This window comes from Clytia hemisphaerica, unplaced genomic scaffold (genome assembly GCF_902728285.1).
Source record: "Clytia hemisphaerica strain Z4C2 unplaced genomic scaffold, Clytia hemisphaerica genome assembly, whole genome shotgun sequence".
Classification (NCBI taxonomy): domain Eukaryota; kingdom Metazoa; phylum Cnidaria; class Hydrozoa; order Leptothecata; family Clytiidae; genus Clytia; species Clytia hemisphaerica.
In genome coordinates, this window is record NW_027103668.1 from 522,935 (window position 1) to 539,454 (window position 16,520).

General features: G+C 35.1%; 3 protein-coding genes across 3 annotated transcripts in view; 2 read left to right on the forward strand and 1 right to left on the reverse strand.

Moving 5' to 3' along the window:
* Positions 1 to 7,911, forward strand: part of LOC136803297 (peptidyl-prolyl cis-trans isomerase-like 1) — a 10,818-nt gene extending 2,907 nt beyond the window's left edge. The window contains exons 3-8 of the mRNA XM_067060016.1: positions 3,223 to 3,270; positions 3,509 to 3,570; positions 4,131 to 4,202; positions 5,366 to 5,427; positions 6,532 to 6,619; positions 7,039 to 7,911. Coding sequence (XP_066916117.1) covers positions 3,223 to 3,270; positions 3,509 to 3,570; positions 4,131 to 4,202; positions 5,366 to 5,427; positions 6,532 to 6,619; positions 7,039 to 7,093 — 387 coding nt within the window. The 3' untranslated portion in view covers positions 7,094 to 7,911. The remainder of the gene's footprint in view (positions 1 to 3,222; positions 3,271 to 3,508; positions 3,571 to 4,130; positions 4,203 to 5,365; positions 5,428 to 6,531; positions 6,620 to 7,038) is intronic.
* The window catches only part of LOC136803321 (sperm microtubule inner protein 8-like), a 99,997-nt gene that overhangs the window by 55,897 nt on the left and 27,580 nt on the right, over positions 1 to 16,520 (reverse strand). The window lies entirely within an intron of this gene.
* Positions 8,126 to 8,851, forward strand: LOC136803334 (dynein heavy chain-like; the record flags this gene model as incomplete). Its single annotated transcript, XM_067060049.1, is given in 1 exon segment — positions 8,126 to 8,851. A coding segment is annotated over 1 exon segment (726 nt), but the record flags the coding sequence as incomplete, so codon positions are not given.

Here is a 16,520-nt window from a genome sequence, read left to right on the forward strand (position 1 = left end):
TCAGTGTGATTTCCACACTGTGACCTAGTATATATACCTTAAGGGAACATCAAAGAAAACATACGCCGAAATTACTAAGAAGCACAAAGAAGACTTAAGATCTGCCGAACAACAAAAACGGAAGGAAGAAAGTGAAAAGAAAGACATAGACTCTAGAAAACTGAATATCATCATTCACGGGTTTCTCGAATATTCAGGCCCAGATAAGGAAAAAGAAGAAAATGGGGAAAAATATGACATATTTCGGTTCCGAGAACTCCTGGAGGACATCAATGTTTCCAGAAATAAATGTTACTCTCACCACAGATTAGGAAACAGAAAAACAAAAAATGGCCGTCCTCTTAAAGTCACCCTACAAAGTCAGCATGACAAAGATCTTATCATGAAGAATTTACACATGCTGAAAGAAACTTGTTTCTTTCAGGTAAGTATCACGGAAGATTTCACAATCAACGAACGGAAAAAGATAAAGGAGATGCACGAACAAGCAAAAAAACTTAACAAAGACAATAAGAATAAAGACTTCAACTGGCGCGTTAGAGGGAGCCCAAGAACAAAACTACGAATCGTTAAAAAATTACAAAATCAAACAAATATATCTTCAAATTATAATGAACAAAAATACACTACAGAAGAAATCGTCAGCGATTGGGCATCAACAGATGATGTAGACTATTCGTCTACAGATGATGATGAATGAATCATTTTGTAAATAGGCAGTCGAACTCTATTAGCTTTAAAGCTAGTACATATTTGTACACTTTTTTCGACTTTAAAGAATATACACACTAACATTAACATTAACACTTATTTCGGCGGGAACTAATTTGGGCGTTGCGGGAACTAATTTGAGCTAAAAACCTGCATATTATATACTAATTGATCAGAAACTTTCCCAAAAATCAGGTCTCTAAAATCAGACCCTTACAGTGCAGGAAAAATTTGGCTGAAAATCGACCCTTACAGTGCAATTTTTCTAACTTTTTTGCCCTTTTCAGGGCAAATTTCTCAAATTTGGCCTGAAAATTTGGAATGTTTCCAAATTTTACAGCCGTACAGTGCATTTTTTACCACTTGCTCAAAAATCGACCCTTACAGTGCACTTTCCAAAGTCCAAAAAACCTACCCTTAAGGGCCGCACGTCCGGTAGGTCACTTACCTAGAGTGCCCCCCCCCCCGGGGAAACTTTATGCTGATTTAAGATTAAGAAAAAGGTCAATATCACGGTCTGAAAATTTAATTTTGCTATCTCGAGCTATGAAGCACTTTCGTTTTCAAAACTTAGAAAACGAAAGTACTTCGTATCTCTTGGTTGCGAAATTTTCAGACCATGGTTGTATTTGTTGTGAGGAATTTTTGGATAATTCATTTTGCCCAGATGCTGCAAGACCCATGGCCCGCAAAATACAACAGCAGCAGAAGCACATGATATGGGTTTTCTAGTGACCACTGAAATTGTTGAATCAATTCAAATACAGTATACAAGTATAAACAGACTTTCAAGACCATGCAATTAATGTGACTTTTGTTATCAAAATTATGAATCGGTCAATGGTTAGGGATAATTTGATGTGCTTTGCTTCTTCCCAAACTCAGAGCTCAAACGACGTTACTTGAAATAGCTTGGGAATATATACACGTTTTTTTTATAAGGAACCCTAACTTTGCTCCCTGAGCCTGGAGTTCCTTGTTTTTACAGAGAGTCTCAGCCTCAAAGTTCTTTATCGAGTTCCTTATTTACATAGGAAACTATGAAAATGTGTGGTTTTATCGAAACATCGACTATTTCAACAAAGAACTCGGAGAATAAAAGATATTGCTAGTTCAAGTGAAAACTCTTACTGTTCCTTAAGACTTGTTTTCTTATCCTCAGCCTGGGCAGTTCCTTAACAATTCCTTTTTTTTTGGACCATTTTCAGCCTCGAGTTCCTCATAAATGTGTTCCTTATATAAAAAAAACGTGTAATGTTTTAAATTCATTTTTGATGGATTATATCCCTAGCTATGATTTAAAACAATGTGACACTGCCAAGAATTCATTTGCTTGATACCCTGGTCAGTGCCCCCCCCCCCGACCTAATAGTTAATACCCTGGGAAATGTTAACAGTTTCCATCAAAAATGTATATTTCTTCAAAAAATCAAAATCAACACGTTGTTTTATTCTCCCCCTTTGTGAGGTTTGGATGGTTTCATGTTTTTAAAAGAAAAAGTGTGGACATTATTATTGTAGTTAGTAAGATGGATGCCTATTCATTCACAAAGTCAATGAATTTTAAAAGAAATTGTGGGATCTTTTCTTCTTCTATCATAACTTTTTAGCTACACACTTTTTATACGCAACGCAGTGAAAGGGCTCAGGCCTCAAAATGGCCAAGAAAGCAAGTTGGCTTAGGCCCTTGGGAACCCTAAACCTAAGGATGAAACATTTTTTAAATAAGGAAACCTATTTTGTTCTTTTTCCACTCTGAAAAGACTGAAATCTTGCTATATTACGACCAAAAAACTGCTGTTTTACTTTCAACAATTTGAAATTTGAGGCCGTTTTTAGCCAATCTAGAGGGTCCTATTTTCAAAAATTTTCTTAACCGTCGGCGCCAACCATGGTGGCGCCTCCTCACACACTGATGTAGCCGTTACGTCATAATAGCAAACATACACCACCCTTGTTAAACATCCTAAATCTACCCCCTGAATCGAAGAAGGTGCTGGTGGAGATTTTAGGAGATTTTAGGCTATCGACTCTTAAATTTTTACACTAATAAGAAGAATGATGATAACGGTTATCAAAGGACTGTTAAAGTGCAATTTCCTGCTGAAAATAGAAAAAATCGCTTATAATTTGTATTCACCCCGGAGAAAAGTAAGTCAAAATTTTTGAACCCGGTGGATTTTTTGCTCATGAAAAAAAACCCGGTGAAAATTTATTTTTTTGAAAGTCACCCCGGTGAACTTTCAGAGTCCACTGGGTCACTGAGACAGGGGTGTTAATTCGAATCCTCCTTAAAGATTTAGAGACCATGCATCAACTGTACCATCAGGCTTTTGATGCGCAATGTAAACCGGCGTTTGCGACGACGGGAACCGTCTAGTGATATCTACAACAATTAACACTTTGAAACGTATAATATGATCAAGTTTTTTGCCAAATATTTACTGTCACAAAATGAAGCTTTAGTTGAGAGATTATAAGCGGGAGTACTGTATATTTTTTATTTTGTAGGCTCGAAGAGGTTATTATGATCGAACTAAATTTCACCGCGTTATTAGTGTAAGTCGTATCTTTATCTGAATTGAATTTCTCTCTCTATCTCAATAATTATCCTCAGTGGAGTTTCCTTACTTGGCAATGTCAAGATAAAGACAAAAATATGGGATTGGTATTAAGGACCTTTCTTAGGTACTCTAATAGATATTAATTAATTAATTTAATTAATTTTAATTATACTTGCCCCTAAGTAATTTATGAAATTTGAGATTGATGGATTGAAAATTAATATTCTTTTCAGGGCTTCATGATACAAACAGGTGATCCAAGTGGAACCGGTAAAGGAGGATCTTCAATTTATGGGTATGGATTCACAAGTCTGTGATTGTAAAAACTCCTTCGAGACTCGAGAGATTTTATACTATATACAGTGTCCTGGCTGAATACTATTTTTCCACTTTACATACCGTGTTATTAATAACTTTAAGTCCATAATACTTCATTTAAAGTATCTACTACCATTTGCTTACACAGCATTTTTAAACGAAAGAAAAAGCTTCGGTGCCGAGCGAGCGCAAATTTTTGGAACTTCTTTTGATATTCTGTTTGTCAGCAAAGAGATGCGCCTCCTTTCTTTATCATAAAAATATATTTATCGGGGAAAACTTCGTCGGGGAAAATTTTCGTCGGGGAAAAATATTCGTCACTTGCTGGTTTTGGTAAACGCATTAAGGCCGGGGAAAATTTTCGTCGGGGAAAAGTATTCGTCGCTTGGCCGAAATTTCGTCACTTTTCCCCCGACGAAGTTTTCCCCGATAAGGTAGATAAGAATGATCACAATGGTTTCCATCGCATATATAATATTTCTCAAAAGGATGAAAACAAAAGTATCATAAGAACATTCGTGTTATTCTTCCTTTCAGACCGATGTTTGAGGATGAGATTCACCCTGATTTGAAACACACTGGAGCTGGCATTTTATCCATGGCCAACAGGTTCGTCCCTCTCCCTCTATATTATAAAAAGTTTTGAGAGACGTGTCTTCATTTTCGCTGACTCTCCTTCGTATTTGTTGCACCGAGATGATGGACTTTGAAACCGAACTAATGTTTAATGTTTTGAATGGCTCATTGAGATCTCTATCTCTATCTCTATTTTATAATATTTTATAATATGCTTAAATCTGAACTCTTCCATTCTCGCATGAAGCCTTTTCTGAGGCACACGGTAATTCTTTTTAGCGCCTTTTCTGTATTGATCTTTCAATTGGTCAATTTACAGCCTTAAAGTTAAAACTGTGAAAACTTGATGTATTCTTTTTCCTTTTTGTAATCCTCTTTTCTGACCATTTTAAGAGCGTTTTGAATCTAATTACTCATTATCTTTTTCATTTTTATATATCAAATTTTCGAAGCTATTCAAAGTCTTTCAAAGTCACCCTCGAATGTCTGCGCCTGATATGACTAGCCACGATGGTTAAATTACTCTAAGCATAAGAATAGTTTTACAAGATACTCTTGATTGTGGTAGATTTTAGCAATGAAAGATCTTCTTTCCTAACTATTACATTGAAAAAATGGCAGTTTCGATTCGATTTGCTCTCAAAATAACTCATTTTATTAGCTTTCTAGCAAAATCAGCTTACGGTGAAAGTAGCAAAAAATTTTCTTGAAACATATTAAAATTATCTTATGCATTTTTTTCCTTGGAAAATACAAGAGATTATATTGTTCGATTTTCCTTGAAAAATACATGAATTTGCTTCAGGTTGTTTCCATTACCAAATACATGTCGGGAAAAATCAAAATATAATAGCCGCATTCTTTTTCACCGTCCAACACATTACCAAATACAAGAAATGTCTTTTATCTAATTTTCCTTGGAAAATACAAGACATTTTCTCTTTACACGATTTTCCTTGGAAAATACAGTAAAAGGTTTTAATCATAATGTTCCATTCAATATACAAGAAAATATTGTTGTTCGTTTTCTTTGAAAAATACAAGAAATATCATTTACATATTCCTCCAGCGAGCGAAGCGAGCTTAATTATTATGGTAAAGAGTCGTCTCGGGCGGACGCTGGGACGGCTAGTAATTTTGTAAAACAAATGACAACCAATAATTTAAATTGTACTTTTCTATGTTCTCCATTTAAGTGGACCAAATTCGAACGGAAGTCAATATTTTATCACACTTGCTCCTTGTCAATGGTTGGACGGTAAGAGATCTTCTCTTTTGTACATTATTTTTCTTTGTACTTTGATGAATTGGGAACCCTCTTATAAATGACGTTTGTGCTTGGAGAGAGGATCGAGGCTACGTCATAGGATTTCTGGTTTTGTGCATGTGGGAAACATGTCTTTTGTGTCTTGCTTAGTAAAGTCGTTCTTTGATGCAGCCATCCTTGACATGCGTTTGAATCTTCAATCGTCAATTTTCAGCGGAGACAAAGGCTATAACTTTTGATAGAACTCGAATTAGATAGTGGTCTTGTGCTTGTTGAAAAGATAAACAGGAGTGGGATATTATGATAAAGAAAAAACTCAACAAAGATCGGAAAGGGAAGATTGAAAATGAAGAAGAAGAAAATTAATAAACTTTTTGCCTGAATGATGTATTAGATAGAATACGAAATAGCATATTTTACTTGAGATCACTTCATCTGTTACTTCAAGATTTTTGATGTCAGAATGAATCTTTTCGGACTTTCTTTTGTTTTGTGATTCTGTGATCTTTGAACATTATTAATGTGAAAGAATTATTCCATCGAAAGATATAGTCGAAAGTTTATCACTGATTATCACAAAAACAATCAAAAAACATCAAAAAACTTTTTTTTGAAGTCGACCAGTTAAGGGCAAAGTTTTAAGCTGTATTATTTGACTACTGAATGAATATTTTTTGATTTTTTTTTTTGCATTCATGACAATAAGTTGATTTTCTTCTTCTTCATTTTTCATCATCGTTTTTCCATCTTTAATTTATTTTCTTTTTTTAATAACATTCCACTCCGGGTTATCTTTTCAACAAGCACAAAACCGCAATCTTATTCGAATTCTATCAAAAGTTATAGCCTTTTTTGTCTCCGCTGCAAATTATGTTGAGACAGACTTTAATCTCAGAGTTTATCTACCAAGGTTACCCCCTAAAAATTTCTCAATAACTTTTCTTAAAAACCTCTCTTAATAACAAAGTCAAAAACTGTTCTAATCACTTTGTAATTGTAGTTCGCGCTGCCAGTACTTCTTCGCATAACATAAAGATCCGTATAGTAAGGCGTTGCTCAAGTTTTCTTTATTTTTCTCTCGTCATGTAACTTCAGGTAAGCACACGATTTTCGGACGAGTGAACAGCGGAATGAAGGTGGTCAAGAAAATCGGTGACGTGCAAACGGACCAAACCACCGATAAGTGAGTTCTTTATTCGAAACATCCAGAGTGAAGAGAATGTATTGAGCAGAACTTTAGAAAAATTACTTTAATGAATTGATTTTCGTGACTTTCACGAAATATTTAAAATCCGAATTTAGAAAAATGAAAGCAATTGGGTCAAAAAACGGTTTCGCGAAAAAAAAATTACTCCCCTTAATGTGAGATTTGCTTGGAGAAAATTTTCGAAAAATTTTAAATTCTTCCTGGTTTATCATCTCTACTTATATATTTTATATATGGAACTTACAGCTACTTTCAAATCAATTTGATTAACATAATCCAACATTGAATTTATGATGATTTAAAGCCAAATACAGTATTCAAATAGTTAAATCGATCTTCAAGTTATTCTGATCTCGCGAGGTATTAACTAAATTTTCATTTTTCTTCTTTTTCAGGCCATTACAAGATATTTATATCATCGAGGCTTCTTGTGCTCGCTCAGAGACTTGAAGAGATCTCCTTCACCCTATCATGGACGACAATAAGAAATCATTCCGGTTGAATTAATTTATTTTTCAAGCTCGCAACAGCAACGCTTCAGGAAAGGAAATTCTGTTTGCTGAATGGAAGAGGGAATAAAAGTGAACGATGGAGGAGTTGGTTTAACCTTTTATAAACTTTGTTACAGTGAAAAACATTCATTTGTCTTATATAGCGTTTGGATGATAATAGATGTTTTTTATCATAGTGATAATACCCGGTCATGTGCGTTGGGTATCTTCGGTCCTCTTGGTAAGCTGTTGTTAATTTGTTTTCTTTAAGGGGTGGGAAAATTTCGCTGGAGGAAATAAGCGTACAGCATGTCCGAAATAATTGAAAAAATTGTTTAATAGATAAAAATCTATTATAACTTCACTTGCTAGGTTTGAAATAAATACAATCAAACTAAATTCTTTTATGAGTCAATAATGTACTTGATATCTGACGTAATGGACTGCTCCATTAAAAATCCATGGGGGTGGACGAACCTTTTTAAGAAATTCTTGAAAATGTGTGGAAACTCCTGGAAAATGGAAAAATATGCAGAAAATCCGTGTAAAAAATGTCTTCATACATTAAATGTGACGATGAACGAACTAAAATCAGTATTTTACCTCAAATTCTTATCAGGTTACCCCCTGGAAATGTTCGCCTACTCCCTTGTATGAATATAAATTGGAAGGGACCAATTTAACAGGTTTTTCAATATTTTGTATTTTTGGATTAGCTGGTATTTTTAAACACAAAGAAAACACATGCTACAATAATACAAATAACTTTCTCTTTCATTCTAATCTTTCAATCTTAATTTCCCATTAAATTAGCCATCAAATGTAAGTCAGATTCATCTCTAGTTTTGAATTGACAAGGATTCTAGTTTTAAAGATATTACGAATTTCAGATTACGCTCTCCCTACACAAACAAATTAAAAAAAGTTTGAAAAATTTTATTTGGAGCAGTCAGTGGATAAAATGAAATTGAAAATGAACATAAACCTATAATCCAAGCAAACATCACCACAAAAAGTTGCGAGATGCCCGTCGTGCGATGTTCATAAGTATTTGATATGCTACTTTACCATTTTGACAATCATCATTAGCGGTCAACAGCTTTCCGTCGTTCGCGGTCAACAGCTTTCCGTCGTTCGCAGTCAACAGCTTTCCGTCGTTCACGGTCAACAGCTTTCCGTCGTTCGCAGTCAACAGCTTTTCGTCGTTCACGGTCAACAGCTTTCCGTCGTTCACGGTCAACAGCTTTCCGTCGTTCGCAGTCAACAGCTTTCCATCGTTTACGGTCAACAGCTTTCCGTCGTTCGCAGTCAACAGCTTTCCGTCGTTCACGGTCAACAGCTTTCCGTCGTTCACGGTCAACAGCTTTTCGTCGTTAGCGGTCAACAGCTTTCCGTCGTTCACGGTCAACAGCTTTCCGTCGTTCGCAGTCAACAGCTTTCCGTCGTTCACGGTCAACAGCTTTCTGTCGTTCGCAGTCAACAGCTCTCCATCGTTCGCGGTCAACAGCTCTCCATCGTTCGCGGTCAACAGCTTTTCGTCGTTCACGGTCAACAGCTTTCCGTCGTTCGCAGTCAATAGCTTTCCGTCGTTCACGGTCAACAGCTTTCCGTCGTTCACGGTCAACAGCTTTCCGTCGTTCGCAGTCAACAGCTTTCCGTCGTTCACGGTCAACAGCTCTCCATCGTTCACGGTCAACAGCTTTCTGTCGTTCACGGTCAACAACTTTCTGTCGTTCGCAGTCAACAGCTCTCCATCGTTAGTGATCAACAGCTTTCCATCGTTTACGGTTAAGAGATCATTTCTTTTGATTGGGTTACCATTGTTAAGAGCCAAGATGGTGGAAACAATGACAATAGCAGCCTTCATGCTGAGAAATTAAAGCTTATATAAAGTGTTACAATTTAAGTGTAATTATTTGTCACTTTTAAAATAGTAGGGGGTTTAGGACCCCTGACATCTTTTACGCGACGCAATCAAACCTGGTCCATTTCAATGAATGAAGTATTCAAAGAGTTTTAGGGAGAAGGGGTTTTTGTTAAGGGTTAAGCAAATTTTTCATTACTTAAAACTGACGTCAGAGGAAGACTCCTTAACCTCTAAGATTTAACGAAGTTTCAAACTCAATGAAATATATCCTTTATTTACTATATATCGTTTTTCCAGAGCTTGCGATTGGTATAAGTGGTTTTGGGTTTTATTGACTTTGAAAATTCGTCATAAAAGATTTTTCAAGGCCTTAGCAAAAAAAGCCTGGTAAAAAACTCTAAAACTTCATTCTTTGTAATGGACTAGGTTTGTTCGCGTTGCATATAAGATGTCACGGGTCCAAAGGGATCACCCCCTACTAAAAGAGAATTGTCAAGTCAGCGAGTGGAATCAAGCCTTTCGTTACAACCCTAGATTTGCAGATTTTAGCTCATGTTTGGACCAAATTAAAAATGCTGCACAAGTTGAAAAACATTTAGAATTAAATAAGCTACCAACCTTGGTTTGTTTATTTCCTAATTATTTTTGCCTTCTTTGGAAAAAATTTTCAATATGGAAAAATTGATCACCACCTCTTTATTTATAAGATTATGATAACAAAAGATAGGAGATATAATCTACATAAGATACCCGACATGTATGCCATATCAGTGGAAAGACTGGACACAAACCTTTGATAGTATGTCCATTCAACGTCCATTAATGTCAAACCATTAAGATAACGCATGTATGTTGAGACGCAACATTGTATGCTTTTTAGAGAAACCAACCAATCTGGTTGCAACACCAAAATTAAAAAATGTTATCAAAAAGATTTTCAATTTTAAAATTGATAAATATTGAAGTAAAGACATTTTTCTAAATGATATACCGACGATTGCTAATTTCTTTGACATTTCACGGTAAAATTCACGAAGATTTTGTGAATACTTTAAAACCCTACCTTTTTCGAAAAATTAGCCTCTTTTAAGGAAAATATCAAAAGTTTTGTCGTGTTTTACAACTCGTCCCTGAGTATAGATCTAAATCAGACATTGTGATTCTTTGACGGCGGAGATTCGAAGGTGTCTTAAAGTCTATTCACGATAAGTGTGCACTCTTTTTTCATTTACCTATAACTTTTGAAGGAATTCTTCAATCTTTATAAATTTCGTATCGTTGGAGAGATATTTGTGAGTGGAACAATTTGAAGTAAAAAAGTCTTTAAAAAAATTCTAAAAACGAAGATGAAAATGAAGAAGAAAAAAATGAAGATCTTGTAGAAAGGTGCAATAGTTATCATTTTCACTGAAGCGACTCCTTCATTATCGAACGTCATCACTGTGAAAAAATTTCTCAAAAATAATCATTAAGTCAAAAGATATCAAACAAAGTTATAAGCTGGTTGACGTCTAAAAACGCTGTTTTCTGCTGTTTTCTGCTGTTTTTGGGGGTCAATCTTTCATTAACTTTGTATCATAACTTTATATTGAATAAATACTTTCGTGAAATTTCTTCACAGTGTGGACCTCCTAGGATAAAAGAATCTCTCCAGTGAAAATGAAAGTTATAGCACTTTTCTACAAGATCTTCATTTTTTTCTTCTTCATTTTCATCTTCGTTTTTAGTATTTTTTTAAAGACATTTTTACTTCAAATTGTTCCACTCACAAATATCTCTCCAACGATACCAAATTTATAAAGAACGAAGAATTCCTTCAAAAGTTATAGCTAAAAGAAAAAAAGAGTGCATACTTATCGTGAACAGACTATAGATCCCCTGTTTATAATCAAATTCAAAACTTATTTCAATAACTAGTGGTCCATTCACTATAAGTGTGCCCCCTCTTTTTGTTGTCAAGGTGTTCAGAACGTTTCCGTATGGTAGCAAAAAATATTTTCCACTTAAAGACACCCCCTTCTCACAGACCCGGTAGGATTTTTTCAACCAGTGGGGAAGAAGATAACGGACTGAAACCCCGGGGGGGGGGTACTAGGGTTGGTGAATGAGTGGTATGTTCGGACGGGACCTCCGAAAACCGACCCTTAGAGAGACCAAATTTTAGTGAAAAAGTGACCCTTAGAGAGACTTTTTCGAAAGATTTTCTCTGATTTTCAAAAATTTCCTACCCTTAGTGAGACTTTTTTGTAATTTTTTCTCTCAAAATCAAATTTTTTTTCTAAAAATCGTGATTTTTCCCACCCTTAGAGAGACTACTTTGAAATTTCCTGATTTTTGTAACCCTTAGAGAGACTTTGAAAGGTGAAAAACCCAACCCTTACCGTCCGCACATACCCAGCACCTATTTTTGCCTAAGTACCCCCCCCCCCGGGACTGAAACTCGATGGAAATTGATGTTCCCATATTTTTTAAGGCTGGGGATTTTGATTCTTTTGTTTTCAAGTCCGAAAATTCAGTGGGGATAAGAAAAAAAGTAATTAGTTTTTAGTAAGGATTGGTTTATTTGATTATTTTCAGTGGGGACAAAAATGGGAGGATAGATTTCCACCGGGGACGATATTTTGGCCAATTTTTTCCAGTGGGTCTGAGAGAAGGGGATGTTTAAAGTGAATGGATTCTATTTCATTTTATTATTCAGGGGGTTTTGTTAATTTTGATCTTACAAGAAAAAATCACTCAGTTCAACGAGTCCAACAAATTACCCAAAAGAAGTTGCAACCACTGTATCTACTATTTGTTGATCTTACCGCAGCATTCGATCGCATCTCAAGAGACTGGCTGTTTAAATCTATCGAAATGCGTTTCTTGCTGACCAAATTCCTAGACTTGTTACTATACTTAATAGTCTCTGCAAACGTACAACTCTCACTTATGAGGAAATACAGACAACGTTCGAAACCACATCTGGAGTGCGTCAAGGTGGTCCAGAAAGCCCGTTTCTTTTTAATTTATTCATCGACTTCGTAATGAGAATCTTCATTAATAACGCCACTCATGCTAACATTAAATTCTACGAACATCGTTATCGTATCAACCTTCGTTCTGTTAGCCGAGAAGAAAGGCTATCAATGAGATCAAAAAATCGAAATCATGAGGGAAACGTAAACCTTCCATGGTGTGGGTATGCTGACGATTTGATCCTTTTTATCCAATCTCAATCTGAATTACAAAAAGCTACAGAGATTTTGGATAATGTGTTTGAGCGTTTTGGTCTCAAAATTAATGAGCAAAAAACTGAAACAATGATTCTTAATAGCACCGAGCCTGATTACCCAAAATCAATCATATCTCTCAGAAATATTCCAATCAAAAACGTAGAAAAATTCAAATATCTTGGTGCTTTCACAAAATACGACCAGCCGAATACTGGAGATGTTGAACTAAGCTATCGTATCCAAACTGCTATCAGTAAATTCGTTGAGATGTCAACCCTATTGCAGAATGTGAAAATAAACTTGAAATCTCGTATCACTTTCTTCAATACTTTAATCGTACAAATTTTAGCGAGACTAATTTTAGCGTTTTAGCGAGTATTCCCTATTTTCGCTAAAATAAATCTCGCTAAAACACACCGAATCGACAGATCGCTAAAATTTATCCGCGCTAAATTTCTGGTTATATTGCCTTGATACATTTTTATCAATATGAAGGGTTTCAGTGCAGAGAAATGCTAGAAAACGAACTCAGTCAATAATGTAACACGAGTATTCGCTAAAATTTATCCACGCGAAATTTTTTGAAATCGTAATTCGCTAAAATAAATACAAAAAAAATCAAGATTTTCCTGACTCGCTAATATCCGCTAAAATTAGTCTCGCTAAAATTTCTACGATTAAAGTAGCTTCGTCAGGAGCCGATTGACTTACTCTTGTCAAAATTGGAACTTGACAGCCGATCAATACGAAAGAATTGATGGTACATATCGTAATCTATTGAGACGTATGGTAAGAGGTGGTTTTAATCGTGTGAGTGAAAATGATTATAGATTTAAATTAAATAACAAAAGTCTTCACTCGCTGTGTGGTACGAATGATGTTTCGATATTTGTTAAGAAACAGCAACGAAACTACACTGAACACTTGATACGCATGTCTCATAATCGAACACCAAAACTGCTTTTATTCAATGATGATAAATCGAAAAAGAGAGGAAGACCATCAAAATCTTTTTTAGAACAAGTTCTTGATAATGAGTTATTATCTCTTGACCAGCTATGCAATTGCGCAATGAAAAAGAAGAAAATATCATGATTATTTATTTCGATGAAATTTACATACTCTTTGGATCAACTCGTACTCAGTGTACTTGTTGTACTAGGGAATCGCATGTACAAATATTACTAGGAATTAGTAATTTGTAAATCTATACATACATACAGTTAGAAGCATTGAATGCTAGATTTGACAAGGCAGATTCGTGTAAAATTGTTGAATTTGAAAAAATATACATATTCTGCAGTGGTGACTTTTTTTCCATTCCCGTAACTCAGATGCATATCATAGAAGTTTACACGTGTTTGACGTGCTTTTTCGTCCTATCACTGGCCAGAACCCCGGGCCAGAACCTTATGTGCAGACAAATGTCTTTACTGGAAGATAGTATTCTCTCCATAATACTCAGCACACAATTTATTGAAATCATGCGGTGTATTGTACTTTTTTATCAGCTAAAAATCAGGAAAATATTTATTTATATTTAAAATTATTTATTTGTCCGGACTTTATCAATCTGGTTCTCTAGCGGATTATCGGCTTTTTTATGCAAACTGATAGCACCGCATAATATATTCTGACGCTCATCAGTAACGTAAATAAATGCCTTGGGGGAGACGGGGAGAAAGTTTAGTATCTGTTTTCGAAAATTACCAAAATAATTGGTAAATTGGTTCTTCGTCCGGACTGTGTTGTTTATCTAAAATTTGTTTTAAAATTTTACTATATCCACGTGGTTTTTCTTGTTTTTTTGAAAGAAAAACTGCATGAATCTAAAAATACATGCTATATATTTAGTCTGGACAAATTTCAGTAATTTCAATTTTATAATGGTCGGTAATATCATTTTTCAAGGTTGGGAATATCATTTGACTTTAAATTTTTTTAAATCGTAGGAAAATTGACGATCGGAAATATCCCGACCCTATGCTTTGTCAGCAAATCTTATAAATAAACATGGCAGAGAAGATGCGAACTCGATACTTCACTTTTGTTTCCTTAAAAATTAAAGCTTCAGTTGTAAAATTAGCCTGTACCAAACTCTTCTTCACTGACTGAACAGATAACGCAAAGTTCAAAGTATAAAAAACGCCCGTTTGCGGTCTGGTACAGGCTATTGTAAAATTGGCAGACTAAATTTGTTTAGGAACTGAAAAGTTTTAAGGTCAGAATGGGCTCTGCTTCCAGAAAAAAATTGAATATGGGGGGTTGGAGGATATAACAGTTTTTGGAAATTTGTCCCCCCCCCCCGGACATTGTGAATTTTGATGATTTTTCACTACTCCCTGGACAAAATATCCAATATATGCTCCATCCCCATGTACAAAAACTTTCTGGAAGAGCGTAATTTTGTAAAATGTTAGCTTTTTCCAACAAAGTATACTCGAAGTGAATACTACCGAGTCGTATAGTAAAAATACATTTCTATTTCAGTTCTACATAAGGACTTTACGTTCTTCTTGCTTTCCTCTTTCTTGACAGAAAAATAAAAGTCATGTCTTTGCAAAAGTTCTCTACCCTTATTTATGTGCGTCGTCCTTTCCTTCCTAAGTAAGTCACAGACTTTCGTTAAGCCCATATAATTTCCTTGACTCCAGGCTTCTAAAAAAAGACTCAATCCAGCCTTCAGGCGAGAAATTTGTAAACACGTTACTGATTATAATTGATCCATGCTGCAGGAAAAATATTAATCAAAGAAACGTCTTCAATTAGTATAGTAGGTACAGGAATTAATCATTAATCATTAACAGATTAGTTAAAAAGGGACCCATTACTTAACATTTATAGCTTTAACCATGCTAAACATGAAATCGATAATCCTTAGCATTTTTGTTTTTCACCTCCCCCCGTGCCACAACTTTTTTAAATGTTTTCACTTTCTGTCTTTTAGTTTTGATTCGTATCATTCTCACGATGTGGGATTTACTGCATCTAGTTCAAGGTCGCTTGAATTCATCACTTTTGGCGTTAGGGGATTTAGTTTGATTTTCAGCAAGGTTTTGATGACGTCGATTCCGTAAGCGCTTCAATGCATTGACTTCAGAGATTTAAGGTGCTTTAGGTAATTGTTTAAAGTTAAATTTCCATTACTTTTAAGGCCGGTCTCCACTTGCGCGCGCTTCGATCGCGCTTTTTCGAGCAAAGCTTCCACGCTATTGGTCAAAAGAAAAATGAAGCAACTCCATTGGCGCGAACTGACGTAACGGTTGAAAAAAGTTGAAATGTGTTCAACTTTTTTTTCAAGCGCGCGCTACATTTTTATGACGTAATCTTTTTTCCAAGCAAAAAGGATTGAAGCCCAAAAGTGCGATCGTAGCGCGCGCAAGTGGAAACCGGCCTTTAGTCAAACTTATGCACGTAAAAATGCAGCAGTTTCAAAATGACTAGGTCTGTTTATGAGCAATGAGTTTGACTTTTTGACTTCAGTATTATTGGACTTAAAAGATAAAACAATCAGATTTTGATGCTGATAAGAGGATATACAAAGTTGGTATGTCTCATTTTAACGTTTATTATTTGACATTATAAGCTCATTGAACGTTATTTGGACGTTCTTTTGAACGTCAATTGGGAGCCCTTGGCAATTCTTATGACATAATGATTATGCAAAAAAGTAAAGTATTTGTTTGATCGAAAATAACTGTTAAAGATTTATTTTAGTTGCTTTTTAAGTAAAGAATTTTAAACAGAGCTCCTAATATGTGGCTATTTGCGTCAGAAACTTGTGTCTTTGAGAGCTTGGTGCCAATAGCGAAGTTTTTGAATTATTCTTTACGTAAATTTTCTTTATTGATGTTTAACAGCAGCTGAGGATGATTGATTACGGATATTGTTTGAATTAAGAGTATAAGTAATCAATTAAGCAGTTTAAATTTGGCTTTAGGATATTAGTGGTCTATATAATGAGAAAAAGGCTATTAGGCCATATTAATCATAACATTTTCATCAAGTGAACGTATATAGTTGGTGCTGTTTAATGATTTTCACATTGAAGTAGCTGGATATTTTAGGAAGCTTTATAGGCCTTTATACACTGTTATCTCAATTCACTGTCTTCATACCAGCAAGTATAATATTGACAGTGTGGCAGTTAAATTACCAAGCAGTACTGACAGCGTCTAGAAAGGAACCAAATTTTGCATCGTGGAAGTTACGGAGTTTTTTCTTAACTTGTTTACTTTACCATTTAGTATCATACCATCAATCATATTCACAAACATCTTCAGTTAGAAAGTCAATATGTAAGA